Source organism: Botrytis sinoallii (genome assembly GCF_014898435.1).
Source record: "Botrytis sinoallii strain Bc 23 chromosome Unknown BSIN_008, whole genome shotgun sequence".
Taxonomy (NCBI): domain Eukaryota; kingdom Fungi; phylum Ascomycota; class Leotiomycetes; order Helotiales; family Sclerotiniaceae; genus Botrytis; species Botrytis sinoallii.
In genome coordinates, this window is record NW_024066035.1 from 1,942,019 (window position 1) to 1,957,194 (window position 15,176).

The window sequence follows — 15,176 nt, forward strand, 5'->3', positions numbered from 1 at the left end:
ATTCAATCATTGACAGAGAGCTTCTGATGTCCCAGGTGACCTTGACAGAGAGGCAAAGCTTGTTAGTGGTATGAATAGAGAAAATCTCCCAGTACAGACAGAGAAGATCATTCTTATATCTAGATAGACATTCAGCAAACCACTAGGTCATAGAAAACTCTTGAAAATTGCGCATTACTAGAAAGATCAGGACCTTGACAAAAGTAAGTAAGAGCCTTCGCAGTAACATTGCAATTTTCTGAATAAAAATACAGTGCTAAAGTATCGGAAACCTTTTGGCAAATAACTTATCCCATCTCTAACTTTTTTATGAATAGTAAATCAGTTTCACAAATAATGCGGAGAAATTCAGAAAATTCATCAATCCCACCAGAATGATAAAATTGACTCACTCACTGCAAGCTAGGAGAATCCTTCCGGCGAGAGTAAGGTCTTGATGAGCACTCTTTTATGAAGGCATTTCATCCAGTCGATGACCAGAAGTATACAAGTTAAATCCTTCTTGAGAAACCGTTTATATGTGCTTCTTACAGAAATCACGCAACGCTGTATGATTGATCGCCAAAGCCGCAAATATGATTGGCGTGAGACAAATAACGATGTGGCAATTAATTGTCTGTCGTGCGATAGCAAGATTGACAACTACTTGGCGCTTGCTAGCGATTTTAGGATAGATTGCGCCTGGCAAACATAAATAAGTGCTCTGATTGCCGAAACAAGCCCAAATATATCAATTGGGCATGCTCAAACCAGGTGAAAAGCCATAGCAATCAATAAAATGATGGAACTATTGAAGATGACAGTATAACAAATATACCTGACAGATATGCCCCTCCTAGCTCAGATGGCAGTTCGAATTTGAAAATCACTGTTGAGGAAACTACACAAAATTACTTGCTTTAATAGTGGAGTTTCTAATTTTCTGCTAGGCAAACTGGCTGGGTTCCGCTCGTTTCCAGCACTAACTGTACACGGAGAGTGTATACTGGTCGTAATTGGAGTGCAAAAGCTTGGGTATAAGAACACTTCTCTGTACGTAGAGTTTTGGCATTCGATAACTTGCAAACATTGGGAAAACCTTCGAGATGATATCATGGAAGGCAAGATTTGAAGGCTGGAAATAATTTTTTTAACTTCGCTATCCAATGCTATCAAGATAGAATGTTTGATAGTCGCTGATTTCGTACCGATTCCCCCTCATCTGGATAGTATTATGCGCACCAGGTTTGAACATCAACATTTGCTCGCTACAACTTTCCAGGTATCAATAGATGCAGATAGTTGGAAATTCACCTCTTCTCCTGCTATTCCTGCGACTCAGCCTGGTCATTACGAGCCCCTTGTCCGGGAGGAACCTCGAAATAGCTAGCTGCCCCATCATTAGTCTCAATAGGTGTGTATTACCAGCCCAGACCCGTGGTGCCATATACAATATTCTCGTCCAGTGTTGATTCCGATGATTGATATTCGTCGGATGAGGAACGAGGCGACAGAATTACTCGTCTCGGAAAGACTTCACTTATCAATGGTCCATTGTCATTGCGCCAGAAGTTTTCACCATTTTGAGGTGGAGTCACCTCGCCATACAATTGAGAGAGAATTCCAGTGTATTTTCTACGACAGCAGATGCACCTGTCTCTCAATTGGCCATCGATAGGATCGGAGTTAATCCACTGCACCATACAACCCAAATGGAAAAAATGCCCACAGTTCGGAATGAGTGAGGCTGAAGGCTGGGCATCAGAATATTCTTCCCGACAAATGGGACAAATGTCATCATCTTCCGGTGCAGAATTTACTGCCAGTATTGGGGCGGTGGAACCATCGTCATCTTGACGATCAACATCTTGACCGTGATCCTGTTGACTATCATCATATTGGTCATGAGCATCTTGACCACCATGATCTCGACTATCATCGGTTTGTGGAAGTAAGATCGCAGATCTCAAAGTAGCAGCTTCAAGCCTCGGACCATCTGCTCTACGACAATTGTCGTGAATATGTGACTGAGGAATTGTTGGTACAACTTGCATTGCCCGTTGATATAAACGCCTTTCTCTGGCTTGCATCGCACGAAAATGGTTCGCAAAAATCGACAAAGGAGGAATTCCAAATAAAATAAAGTCGTCATTGGGTGAATGCGCTGGATAACCCCCATCGGCAGGGTCTGGAAGCATAGGCAAGTGGTCTAAATCCATGTCCCCAGGGAAAGGGGTACCACAAATAACTCAGAGAAAAGTTAGATCCAATCATGTAGTTATCGCAAGAAAAGATAATTGGCTTACAGTTTAAGGAGAAAACAAAGCGCTCTAACAATTCGTTTTGCTGATCAAGAGTCAATAAATTATAAAATGCGGCACGTATGTCAGGCCAGTATGCTTGGAGATCTCTTCGAAGCTTTGGCTCCAGATCAATTCGGCCATACTGGCGCAGGAGATCAATCATCTCGGGAACTCGTGAACGGTATACCATTTTTTTGGAGGTGATGTGATCCTAAAATTGAAGTTTGCTGAGTTGGGATTGTGTCTTGTAAGCTATTTTGTTGCAACATTGTTGATTTTGCTCACTCAATGTGGCAGGTACGATCAGTCAGTCTCGTCTTCAATTTTTCTTTCGTTTCTACCACCCACTTTCATTATTCAGATACGACTTTGAATCGATCTCAGCCTCTTCTTGTTTCTTTCTATATTTAGTTCGATAACTGAGTGTTAAACAGCGATCTCAAATGTTCTCCAAGAGGACGAAGAATCGGAAGAAGCAAAATGAGCATCTCGACTAGTTCTTACTTCCCCCCTTCGCGACCACATGAGGTCGTTATAAAACTTTTTGCGAACAAACGACGCGAGAACATCGATCCTGTCGTACCCATGCAGAAAATCACATCTTCTGGTCGTCTTTGTCAACTATCATACATAGACTTGGCTCATGTCCGCAATAGTTCTACGAGTGGTATTTGATCCTGAGCAAAAACAAGGATTGTTGAAGGTTGACTTTGTTGACTCTGGGAAACGCAAAGCAGTTATTCGATTTTATGCCGGGAGGAAGGTGGCCTGCGCCAATTCTTTATGTCCGAGGTCTTTTTGGGGACACTCTGGCTGCCAGTGTTAAACTGGCTGTACGAAGCGGCATTGGGTTTATGCAGTTGCGTACAACTATCAGGGCAAGCACCCAACACTTGCATCTGCTGTTTCTATGAACCCAAACTCTTAACATTAGATATCAGCAACATATACGCCTACACCACCATGAGTACAGGAATCCGATTCCAGATCCTCGATATTACTCTGGTGTTAGCATCAAATAAGGGCTACTGTAGCTTCGCCGACTGTCGGTTTCCTTGATTTCCTTTATCTGCACAAGCTACCAAAATGCTTCAGATTAGTCTCGAATGGTTTTCGCAGGTATTGTTGTTCTTCAAACATTTTGAAAAGGGGATCCGAGCATTTCAAGAATGCTGAATAATTTGTTGTTCATGGTCATCGACGAGATGGTTTGTCTCTTTCATTCTATGTATGGATCAAATTATGAACGATGTTTTACTTGTATGAAGATCTCCTGGAATTATTGGTTGGTGATGAAAAGTTTCATCACATTACACCGCTGCCCAAATCAAATTCTGCCATGATCGTCATTCTTGGCATCAAAACCTTATCTGCACTACTCAACACTCAGTCCCTCACTTATGAAGTTCTTGGGCTTGGAGTTGCAGATCGCATGTCCTATTCATTATTTGCACTCTTCGTATCAATTATGTCTCCGAACTAGTCCAAAGGCTAAACAACGGTGTTCATCATGGCGCACATCTTTTACAACCCGTCGAGCCCATTACCCCACCGGATCTACAGTGTATAGATAAAGATCATGCCTTTCTAATGGTTCGCATCCTTCAATCAATAATCACCATTGCCTTGGTAAAGTCACTCCGCGAACGAATCTGTTAAAATATAGCTAGTACTGGCGGGGTACAGACTAGTCTTCATGCTAAGTAGGCTACGGTGAAAGCAACGTGTGATTAGAACTTACACGATGATATGCTAAGGGATATTCAGGAATGGAGCGATGGGGAATAAGGGCGGACGTACCGGCATAATCTTCGTATCCGGTAGAACGTAATTGAGTTTCGGTGAAGTTCGGCTAGTCCAAAGGCTACTACTCTCTCTTTTTGTGTTTCATTTTGCTCCGGCGTTTATTTCCACATCAAATCTCTGTAACGAGATCCTTTCTTCGCTATTTGGTATACTCAGAGTTTACCTACCTCCCATTCTTAATGAATGAGCTGAAAAGCGTCTCATTGGAATTTCCTGTATTTGAAGCTACCCATAAATTAGGAGTCAACTTGGGACTGGGCTGTTCCTGCATAGTTTGCATTCTCATTAGCCTTCATATGTTACTAGTTAGGGTAGCTCAATTGATGGCTTCGTATATCATATCTCAAACCAGCGTTGACAGCGGTCCTAGCTTCCAGGCCTCGCTTTTATACTGATTGCATATGTCATAAGCTTAGCTCTAACGTGCATGCTAATTATAAGGTTATTTTTTCCTCCAACATTTACAGCTGATGCATGTGTTCTGACTCAATGACATCAACAACAAACTAGTCAGTAATCTACTTAACTTGTTAATCCCCGCACTTATGCTTCAATCTCAATTCACGAACAACGATCCCAAATTTCGGGCAATCAGTAAGAACACATTTGCCAAATTATGAGCGATTGAATGCTAATACACCTCCCAGAATGGAGAAGCAGAGTCAGGGTGCGACTAGTTCAAAAATGAGCGACGATACCATTGCTGCGAATCCAGCCCGTTCGGAGAGTGCCAAAGAGAGAATATCTCCAACCGCAGATTCGAGAGTAAATAGTTTCGAAAAAGGGACCGATGCCGAAGAAGTAGAGCCCACTGACGATGAGAAAAATACGCTTCGACGAAGTAGGATTATAACCGCATCACATTATAGGTCACTGAAAAGCTGACAATAATTTAGTTGGTGATAGTTTGCCCATGTCCGCTTGGCTTGTCGCTATCGTGGAACTGTGTGAGAGATTCTCATACTATGGTTGTGTGGGACTATTCCAAAATTATGTTCAACGTCCACTGGATGGTTCTTTGGGTCGTGGTGCTCTCGGTAAGAATTCAATCTCTCAGACCTGTGACCCGTTCATTAACTTTATAGGTCTCGGACATCAAACTGCAACAGCTCTGACAGTCTTTTTCTCCATGTGGTGTTACTGTAAGTTATGCTCATCTTAACTGTCACCGTATAATTACTCATATTCTTACTAGTCACTCCAATCTTTGGTGCCATCGTTGCCGATCAGTACCTTGGTCGATTCAAAGCCATTTGCTATTTTGCAGTCGTCTATATGGTTGGTCTACTGGTTCTTGTCTTGACATCTCTACCAGTTTCTCTTCGAAACGGAGCTGGATTGGGAGGGTACATTGCAGCCATTCTTATCATTGGTGTTGGAACCGGAGGTATCAAATCCAACGTCAGTCCTCTAATTGCCGATCAATACACCCGAAAACGTATGGCAATAAAAGTTCTTGAAACTGGTGAACGTGTCATTATTGATCCTACCGTTACCATTCAACGAATCTATTTGATCTTTTATTGGTGTATCAATATCGGAGCTCTTTCCCTTCTCGCAACACCTTACATGGAAAGAGATGTTGGGTTTTGGTCCGCGTACCTTATGTGCTTGTGTGTCTTCATGGTTGGTTTCCTCACATTGCTTGTGGGAAGGAAGCGATATGTTGTTCGCCCACCCAACGGAACAGTTATCACCGATGCGTTCAAGATCATCGGGCAAATGATCAAATACCGAAATCTAAACGCTGCAAAACCTTCTTACCGAGCAGCGAACAATCTGCCACAAACTACTCCATGGAATGAACAGTTCGTTGATGAAGTCAAGCGTGCATTAATAGCTTGTCGGGTCTTTGTCTTCTACCCTATCTACTGGGTTGTCTATGCTCAATTCTCCAGCAACTTCGTTTCTCAGGCCGGAGAAATGAATACACACGGTGTTCCCAACGATCTTTCCCAGAACTTTGATCCCATTGCCATCATTCTCCTCGTACCAGTAATGGATCGTCTAGTTTACCCACTCTTGCGCAAGTGGCACATCAAATTCCGACCCATGTCCCGTATCACATTCGGTTTCATCGTCGCTAGTTTCAGCATGATGTATGCGGCCATCGTGCAGCACCTCATCTACAAAGCCGGCCCATGTTACGGCAAACCTCTCGAATGTCCTGCCGCTATTCTCCCAGACGGAACAATCCAACCCAACGAAGTGCATTTTGCAATTCAAATCCCGGCTTACGTATTGATTGGTATATCTGAAATCTTTGCCTCAGTCACCGGTCTCGAGTATGCATATACTAAAGCACCTGCGTCCATGAAGTCCTTCGTTCAAGCTATGTTCTTATTGACTAACGCTTTTGGATTCGCGATTTGTCAGGCGTTCGTCCCGTTGGTGGGTAATCCGACGATTTTGTGGATGTTTGTGGGACTGGCTTGTGGAAGTTTCGTAGCGGGTATTGTGTTTTGGATTTGTTATCATAAGCTTGATGACCAGGAGGATGAGCTTAATAGTTTGGATGCTAAGTCTGAGGAGGTGGAATCAAAGGGCACAAGTGATGGTAATACTAGAGATGTGTAAGGGAAAAATGGGGTTTCTGGCGTTGGAAGATGCGGCGTACTACTGCTCTGATGCGATGCAATTTCAGTGAGAAATAGATTTCATGTATGGAATAGAGGTATGGAGTCAGTGTAAATTGGCCGCCATGTAATTTATCATAGGTATCAATATTGCCCGCAGGAATAATATTTATCAAACGCCTCTCAGAAACCTTTCAATGTACGAGTTTATTGTGGATAATGAAGAAAATCTTTGACCTTATGTGTGGATGAAGATTCACGACCAAAAATTGAGGCTAAAGAGTAATTCACGCGAGTGCAGGATCTTTTTGTCTTTGGTCCTGCGAGGTATCGAGTGGGGACTTGGGCATGTAATTGGGGAAAAGTATTCCCAAAAATCAGTCAAGGCCGAACAACGAGCAATCAAGTCAATTTTAGCATTGCTATACCTCGATTTAAAAAGTCGTTTTGATATCCCTCACATCTCAGCTATCTATTTAGAAATCTTACAAGGCTGTTGGATGTGAGATGAATGCTGGGGAATCACTGTCTGTGCCAAAGTATCAAAGATGGTTTGGATGGGAATCTCATCGGTGCTATCCATGGATGTCTGGTCACCCTACGATTCTGTGGATACTCCCTGGCAACGTCGAAGTCTGGCGCGAGATACAGTTTCGTTTCGTCGTTTGCAATCTATTCATTGTAGAAATTGTTGTGCTTCCATGAGTCGGAATTCAATGGCAGTGCGCTGTATATAGTGGCGTCTATGAATAAGATCGTGCTCTGCAGTGTAGTACATCTGGCCGTCTCTTGAGATTATGTAAAGGGTAACTCGAAGTAGCGTTGAAAATTCATTGCTGATATGATTTGCTAGAAATCCTTCGAGAACTGCATTCTTAGTGAGCGGCTCGTTGAGAGGGAGCGAGCAGAGTATGAAGAATTGCAAGAGGACCTCACGTGAACAATTGTTATTGTAGTTGTAATTACTACCCAATATATGGAATTCTAGATGCCGCTGTATCAGCTTGTTATGTTATCAGTGAATAGAAAAAATCTAGAGGTTAAAGTGACAAATTCGGTAAACAATATCAAATTCACACGAACAAATTTCCAGATCAAATCCCGCCCAAAAAACATAAATTCACTTTGAATAATCCAATTGAAAAGCACCAGTCAGATAAATTCATATCCTCAAATTCTTCACTAGTTCAACGACGGAGATTCGAAGATCGTTGTTCGGTTTTCGCTTTTACGAGAAATAATGAGTAGTAGATTGAATCTGGGATGAAATGTGGTGAAGCATTGCTTCTTTTTCTCTGATATCACTCATGGTATATGGCATCCCTAGAGAACATGTCTGAATAACTCCTACGCAAAGTCTTATGCGTCAAAAATATAGTTTGACTTGAGCTATAATGCGAACATTGTGGATAGACCCCTTGGTACATCGTACATCTCCCGTGGTCACTAAACCAACCCTCATTGCCTGTTTAGACATATTCCATGTACTTGAAATGCCAATACCAACTTGGCTTCACCCTAGCCCTCATTATGTGCGGTCTACTGCCTTTGACAAATGGCCAATGTCTCGCACGCTGTAGATCCTTTTTTGTGACCGCCCGTATAAAAGGTGGAAGATGGTTCTCCGAATACCAGCCCAGATAGTCAGAGTTATCTGGCTCATACTCTTCTAGCAATCGACAGTACTGTCGTGCGTGTAACTTATGAATGAACAAGTGATAGTATTCGTGTCGTACGTTGCCATGTGACAAATTAACTATTTGAGTTCATTTCAATGTCAAAGAATCTTGCAACCCTATTGTAGGTCATGCGAGATTCTATTTGACGATACACCACGTCTCTTCTGGATTTAACCATTGCGATAAATTAGTAAAGGGTTCGAAATTACCCCAGACCTGAGCAGCAAGCTTAGATTTGTGTTTCGCCTGTACAAAAGTTTCTGCGTCTGCGAGTTCTCTCTTCTTCCGCTTTTGCTTCACTAGAAGTTCTATTTCAGGCTCTTATTGTTGTCATGAGAATCCTCATCTTACTACCAAATCTTTAAAGTTTGAACAGGCGTGGGAACTGAAGCTTTTCTAGTAGAATCTTTTCCACGTTGAAGACTCTCATTGTCAGCATCTTCATGACGCATGTGAGTGACTTCACATTGCTCGTTATCTCAGCTGACTTTCCGGAATCGTATATCTTTCTCGGATGTGAGAATCCCTTCTTCAATTTCGTTCTATGGCTTTGCTTCCAGTCTGAATCATTGGGGCAAGCGTTGGTAAGTTATAGCTGACGAGATAGGAGATGAGACTGCGCAACGGGGAGACATACAGGAGATTGTTAGTTCTTGATAGTTGTCTCTGTGCTAGTCCTACCATGTCAAGTAGCTATACTTGCTTTGTTTCTTTTCCTTTTCCTTGCTCTCAACACTTTCATTTACGGTGAAGATTGATGCACTAGAGGTCAAAATGTTAACACTTGCTTCAACTATTGGTATGAGGAATGCATTAGAAGGATAGTTTGGGGGGGGATAGCTAAGAGGATAGCTCAAATCCATACTACAGATCTGAAACTTAAGTCTAGATGACGCTTGTGTAGTGTGTAGACTAGGCCAATGCTAGCTCCTATTGGTCGATGAATTAATTGTTCTTTTAGACGTGGAAGAGACATGGGATCACTGATTCTTTGAGTTAAAGCAATCTAGTACTTGACTCATCGCCCCCTTTCCATTCATTTGTAGCATCCGATCTCTAGCGCGAGACTGTTTGACAGCTGTTTAGTATAGATGTTCGAAATATGCAAACTCCGGTTAGTCGACACTATCATAGGAGATCATTGAAACCTCCCAGGTGATTGTAACAAAAACTCGAAGTATCCATTGTCAATTTGAGCAGTTAATATTTTAAAGTCATTTTGGACTCGACTTGAAAGCCTCGGTACATCATCTCCCCATTCCCGATCACGATACTTCAGACGACACAGACTACAACATCCATTCACACAAAAAGGTTCAACAGTGAATACGATTTGAAAATTGAGATTAACAGTCGGACCTTCTTTCTCCCGAAATTGTAATAATGCCATTAGATCGCTCTGTTGAGAGATTAGGGCAAACGCTCACCGAGATATGGACGTTGTGCCGCTTGCAATTTCAATCCCAAAAATATTCTCACTACAACAACTCTCAATCCCCGACCACCAACCTTCCTCCACCCTCAACAAACAATCAAGACAACGAGTCAAAAAAGTTTCTAGACTTTCTTTCATTCTTTTCTGTATTAAAATTTTAGGATACGAAGATCTTTGGTTTCTCGCCATTTAATCTTTTACGCTCTCTTTTACATTCCTTCCCCGCCACGGTTCTTCTGTTTTGTTTTTTGCTTCTCTATTTTGATAAGTAAGATATCAAAAAGCTCACTCAGTCATTTGACTTGATATCCAAACTATCTTTGTGGTTTCTACAAGATCACAGATCTCGGTTTCTTTCGTTTGAGACACTGCTTGCCACGTCCATTCCAGAGATATCACCAGTGTCGCATCACGCTCCCGACAAGATGTCGAAGCCAGCAACGGGTCCAGCAGGAATTTCAGCACCAAAGCCAAAGATGACAGCAGCGCAGAAGAAAAAGGCAGACAAAGAAGAATTACTGCAGGAAGAACTGAGACAAGCAAGACAGCAAAAACAAAGAGTGGAGGAGAGCGTTCAAATTGATCGAGACGCGAAAGCAAAGGAAGATGAAAATGAAGGCAGTGACTCCGGCCTAATTTTCAATAAATCAGATCAAAGAGAGCACAATGATTACTGGTTAGCTCATCAAGCTGTTCGATTTGGAAAATCGGAACAGTTGAGTAAGGAACAAGCAGCTCTTGCCGAGGCGTCGAAGCAGGACCACATAGCTGAATACACCGATGGATCCGCAAAACAAAATCCGGTTGATCAAAACGGCGAGTCATCAATGCAACAAAATCAGAGATCAACAACCCACCAGCCCACATCAACTCAAGCAAAAATCTTGATGCAAGGCACAGGTCAAGAATCGGACCAATCAACGGATGACCTATTTTTCGATGCACCGGCACAACAAAGCCCAGACCGTGGAGCAGATTTCTCCACTCTACAAGATGAGTTCCAGCAATCTAACGTACCCATGAAGAATCAGAAGTTGCAAACGGATGATGTCATCAAGACAGCAACTGATGACTCAACGAAGCTTGGTAAACCTTGGGCTGGGTCCGCAAAAGAGAATTCTCTGGTTTGGGTTATTCTCAATGAATCACTTGTTGGTGTCGATTCAATTGCTTATGCCACTCTAGAAATAGCACAGTTGCGATGTGCAGAGCTTAAGTTGTCTTACAGCGGTTATCTCCAAATTATGTGCCTCCTCTTCCGCGGTGGATACACCACCGTCACTGAAGACACGAGAGCCTCGAATTTGCAACAAGCTAGGTTACTTCTCGAAAAGAATCCCTTGGATGATTTACCTGAGTCTGAACCCAAGGCTGTTGAAGCTGCTCCAGCGGATTGGGCTGATAGGGAAGACGAGTCATTTCTTAATTTGAATCATACTAAGAAGAAGAGGAAGCCGAGAAGAAAGGCTTTGCCAAAAATAGAAGACATTCTCTCAGACATCCAGGAGATTGAAAATACAGAAGCTCCAGCTCAGGCTCCTGTCGAAGTAGCAAAGCCAAGAGCAAAGGATGGAAGCGCGGCCAAGGCTGGTGAGGTTGATTCTGAAGCCAATGAAGATGATGTCGTCGTCGTTGCGGGAGCAGTTGAGGTTCCTAAAAAGGCAGTAAAAGCTAGAGCATGGAAGGGAAAGGCGGTGGCCAAGGCTGTTGAGGTCGATTCCGAAGCCATTGGTGATGATGAAACCGTCCAGGCCCCAGGTCAAGCTCCTTCTAAGGTAACAAAGCCAAGAGCGAGAAAGACAAAGGCTACTGACACTATCGAGGTTGATCCTGAAGTGCCTAACAACGACGAGAATATCCAGGGGCCCGTTGCGGCTCCTAGAAAGGTGCAAAAACCCAGAGCTAAGAAAACCAAGGTGGCTAAGGTTGTTGTGATTGATTCTGAAACTGATAACGACGATGATGAACTTGAAGCTCCTAACGACCCATCAAATCAAGGAAAGTCTCAAGTCGTCGCGGTCAAGAAGCCAGCTGCAAAGCGGAGAGCGGTAGCCAAGAAAACCCAGGCTCAAGATGACGAGATTGAGGATGATGATGTTCCAAAGCTGACAAAGCCACGCCCCATCAGATCAAGAGCAGCTTCAAAGGCAGTCGTAATCACTGACAGTGATGACGATGATGATCAAGAAGGCCAAGCAAAACCCAGCAAGAACAAGCCAGCAGCCAGAAAAGTCGCCACGAAGAGTCAGAAGAAAGCCGAACCCGAGATTCCCCAACACATTAAGACTCTTCTCAACAATACAGGCAAATTTTTGGAGGGCAGAACATTCGTTGTTTCTGGAACTCTCCCCACCATCGGCCGCATCAACATCGAAAAGCTGTCAAGGCTGTATGGTGCAAAAACATCAAGAGCCATTACCAAGGCGACCACGGATGTTGTTTTGGGCGAGAATCCTCTCGCTAAGCAAGTGAAGGAGCTCAAGGAACTCAGTCCCAACACGATGGATGTTGATGCGTTCATCACTATGCTGATGTCGTTGTCGAATGTATGTCAATATCTTTCCTTCCTTCTCCATGCCCTTTGTGTAAAGTCGGAGAATTCATTCCTTATGAATATTTATGGTGTTTGAGACTAACTTTTCTGAATAGGATAACAACAACTCCGTCGGTGCTGATGATGATAATCTTGCTGTTGATGATGATGATGGCGAGGAAGAGATTGAGGACCAACCCCCTGCAAAACGAGCTAAGATAGGTGTGGATCTCAGCTCCGGCTCTTCTGCACTTGCTTAATCCCTCCTCGAATTCGATAGTCTGTACATCATGGGCGATTTTTATACACCAGGCGCATGGGTTCTTTCGCACAGCACACGGCGTTATACTTCGAACACCGGCGATGGTGGTGTAAACATACAGTTTCACGATTCTATGGTTCACGATTTGTCGACTTCATAATTCCACGATTTCTCATTGTATTCTCAAACAACGGATCTTTGTACACTGGTATTCTCTTCCTGGGAGTGCTTCGAGTTTTTTCGGGAATCTTTTCTTTTCTCTTCAGAGATGCCTTCTTTGGTGGGCGTTTCTACTTCTCATGGGGAAGTTGCTATTTTGGGTGGGGAGGGGGGAATCTTCTTCTGTTTGGAGAACTTTCTCTTCTGCTGGGAAACTTTTTCTTCAACCCAATTTTCATCTCTTCATCTCTGAGGAGCTTTTTATTTCAGGTGCTGCATGCATACTTCCTGGGAAACATCATAATTTTTTGTGCTGAAGCACCAAGATTTGTCATCTGGGAAGACATATTTTTTTTAGTTGTTTTTAGGTTCTCGTCTGGTCGGATCCCCGAAGAGCACATCATTCCTACAAGTTGATGTCAGGACAATAACAGCTTTTGTACAATAGGTACAACTGAGTGGTCAGATTAGTTGATGGTTGATAATTGCTTTTTTTCTTTGGTCTGTTCTTTGAAAACGTGCAGAAATGCAACCCTCATAGTAAAAAAATTTATTGTAAAAAAAAAAGGTATCACTGTTTCTATGCTGTGCTTTGTGCTTTCCTTGACGCCTTGTTCCTGAACTCCTAATGCTGTGAAAATAACCCAACCTTATTGACACCTTTATCCATTCAATGATTTATATAATCTATCCAGCCCTCTTAACCCCATCCTCATGACCCACCCTCGGTTTCCACTCCTCTCCTTCTCCCCCCTTCCCCCTCACCATCTCCCTCCTATCCTCCTCCCCTGCACTCCTTACCCTCTCCTCCACCTCCTCGGCCCCCAAAATCCCCCACCAAAACCATCTCAAATCCTCGCACACCTTCTCCTTTGAAACCTGCTTCCCTCCTCTCCCTCTCCCTCTCCGTCTCCCCCCTCTAACAACAAAGTATCCCCAAATCTACACGCCACCTCAATCACCTCTTCCCAAATCTCCGCTTCCAAATCCCTCCCAAAACGCTGAATCGTTTTCTCTTTCGCCCCCCACATTCTTCCTCTCCCATGGAAATCATCTAATCGCTCGAGAACTTCTGCCGGATGCAACTTTATACGATTTGCATGGAGGAAAACAATTTTTGCATCTGCATTATTTCTCAACGTGGGGATTTCCACATCTTTTATCTCCATTTCGGGGTCTTTCGAATCTTTTTTAGTTTTCAGATCGAGTTTCCAACCAGAAGAAGAAGAGGAAGATGGAGGTGCAGGAAACGAAGCTTCATAATCCGCGATAAAATCAAACTGCACCATCGCAACCACCTCGTCTAAATTTTCTTCGCTAACTCGCACCCATTCTCCTGTTTTTCGCCAATTTCCTTCTTCGTCTTCCTCTTCTTTTTCGACCTGTTCTACGCTCACGAGAGCATGGTTTCTTTCTCGAACTTGCCAGTAGTCTTTCTTCAACACGTTCGCGGCAGCTACCCAGGTTTCTTTATCTCCTTCTCCGCCTATTCCTTTTTGGGCTAACATTTCATAGTAGAAACCCGGTCCGAAGAGATTGTAATAGAAGGCTAGGAGTAAGGTTTGGTTATGGAGATTGCGGGAAATGAGGATTGAGCCTGCTTCGGAAGATGCGTGTTGGGATTGGATAGCCGGGATAGATTGGTTTGCCAGGGTATAGAAAAGAGGAGAAGCGGTGTTGGCCCAGAAATCTGGCCAGGTGATCATACCTTTTTCCTGGAAGACAGGAGCAGAGAACCAAGGAGTGGGATCAACGAGGGGGAAATTGTCGGCGTCGAGGAAGAGGACGGATTCGAAGGTGGAGAAGAGGAAAGCGAGAGATTTGTATTGGTAGCGGTCGATAGTGGCGTTTTGGAAAGAGGGGAGGAAAACACATTTTGCGTTTAGGGAGGCGAGAATGCTGCAGGAATAGGGGTCATAGTCTTCGTGGGTGGGGATGAATACTTCGATTGGGAGGGTACAGTTTGTTTTTCGCAGCATGCGGATGGAGACCAGGAGAGCGGGGGTGTAGGAACCGCCGCCGACGGTTATGAGTCCGTTGGTTTTGGGGGCGTAGGTAATTAGATCGGAGTATTCAGGGAGGAGTTCTACGACGTTGGAGTGGGCTTTTGTGGAGATATCAAGATCTTCTTGGCTTAAGGTGAGATGGTCTATTCGTTCTGATTCTTCATTAATCTCCTCGATACGGACTAGCACGTATCCGTCTGGGAGTTCTAGAGATGAATTTGATGGCTTTTGTTCTAGAAGTCTGGAGAGAAAAGATTCAAAGCGGGGTTTTGGATCTTTGACTGAGAATTCGGGAGATAGGGGCGTAGGGAGAAGTTTCCAGGATGTTTTGGGGGAGGAGAGTTCGCGACGCCATTGGAATAGGAAACAGAGGCATAAGGTGGAGAGTAGAGCCAGAGAGAGAATACGAGGTGAGTTTCGGGGTGGATTAAATAACAT

The 15,176-nt window shown here is 43.6% G+C and overlaps 4 protein-coding genes across 4 annotated transcripts; 2 read left to right on the forward strand and 2 right to left on the reverse strand.

Annotated features, from left to right (window-relative positions):
* Window positions 1–1,400: 1,400 nt before the first annotated feature.
* On the reverse strand, window positions 1,401–2,472 carry EAF02_005562 (uncharacterized protein; the record flags this gene model as incomplete). Its single annotated transcript, XM_038901610.1, has 2 exons — window positions 1,401–2,227; window positions 2,286–2,472. The coding sequence occupies 2 exons, from the start codon at window positions 2,470–2,472 to the stop codon at window positions 1,401–1,403; spliced, it is 1,014 nt and encodes a 337-aa protein (XP_038758950.1).
* Window positions 2,473–4,736: 2,264 nt separating this feature from the next.
* EAF02_005563 (uncharacterized protein) lies at window positions 4,737–6,665 on the forward strand (the record flags this gene model as incomplete). The annotated part of the gene is made up of 4 exons (XM_038901611.1): window positions 4,737–4,929; window positions 4,985–5,125; window positions 5,174–5,230; window positions 5,284–6,665. 4 exons carry the CDS (start codon window positions 4,737–4,739, stop codon window positions 6,663–6,665), a joined length of 1,773 nt encoding a protein of 590 aa, XP_038758951.1.
* Window positions 6,666–10,203: 3,538 nt separating this feature from the next.
* On the forward strand, window positions 10,204–12,571 carry EAF02_005564 (uncharacterized protein; the record flags this gene model as incomplete). Its single annotated transcript, XM_038901612.1, has 2 exons — window positions 10,204–12,324; window positions 12,428–12,571. 2 exons carry the CDS (start codon window positions 10,204–10,206, stop codon window positions 12,569–12,571), a joined length of 2,265 nt encoding a protein of 754 aa, XP_038758952.1.
* A 1,009-nt stretch (window positions 12,572–13,580) lies between these two features.
* EAF02_005565 (uncharacterized protein) lies at window positions 13,581–15,176 on the reverse strand (the record flags this gene model as incomplete). Its single annotated transcript, XM_038901613.1, has 1 exon — window positions 13,581–15,176. The coding sequence occupies one exon, from the start codon at window positions 15,174–15,176 to the stop codon at window positions 13,581–13,583; it is 1,596 nt and encodes a 531-aa protein (XP_038758953.1).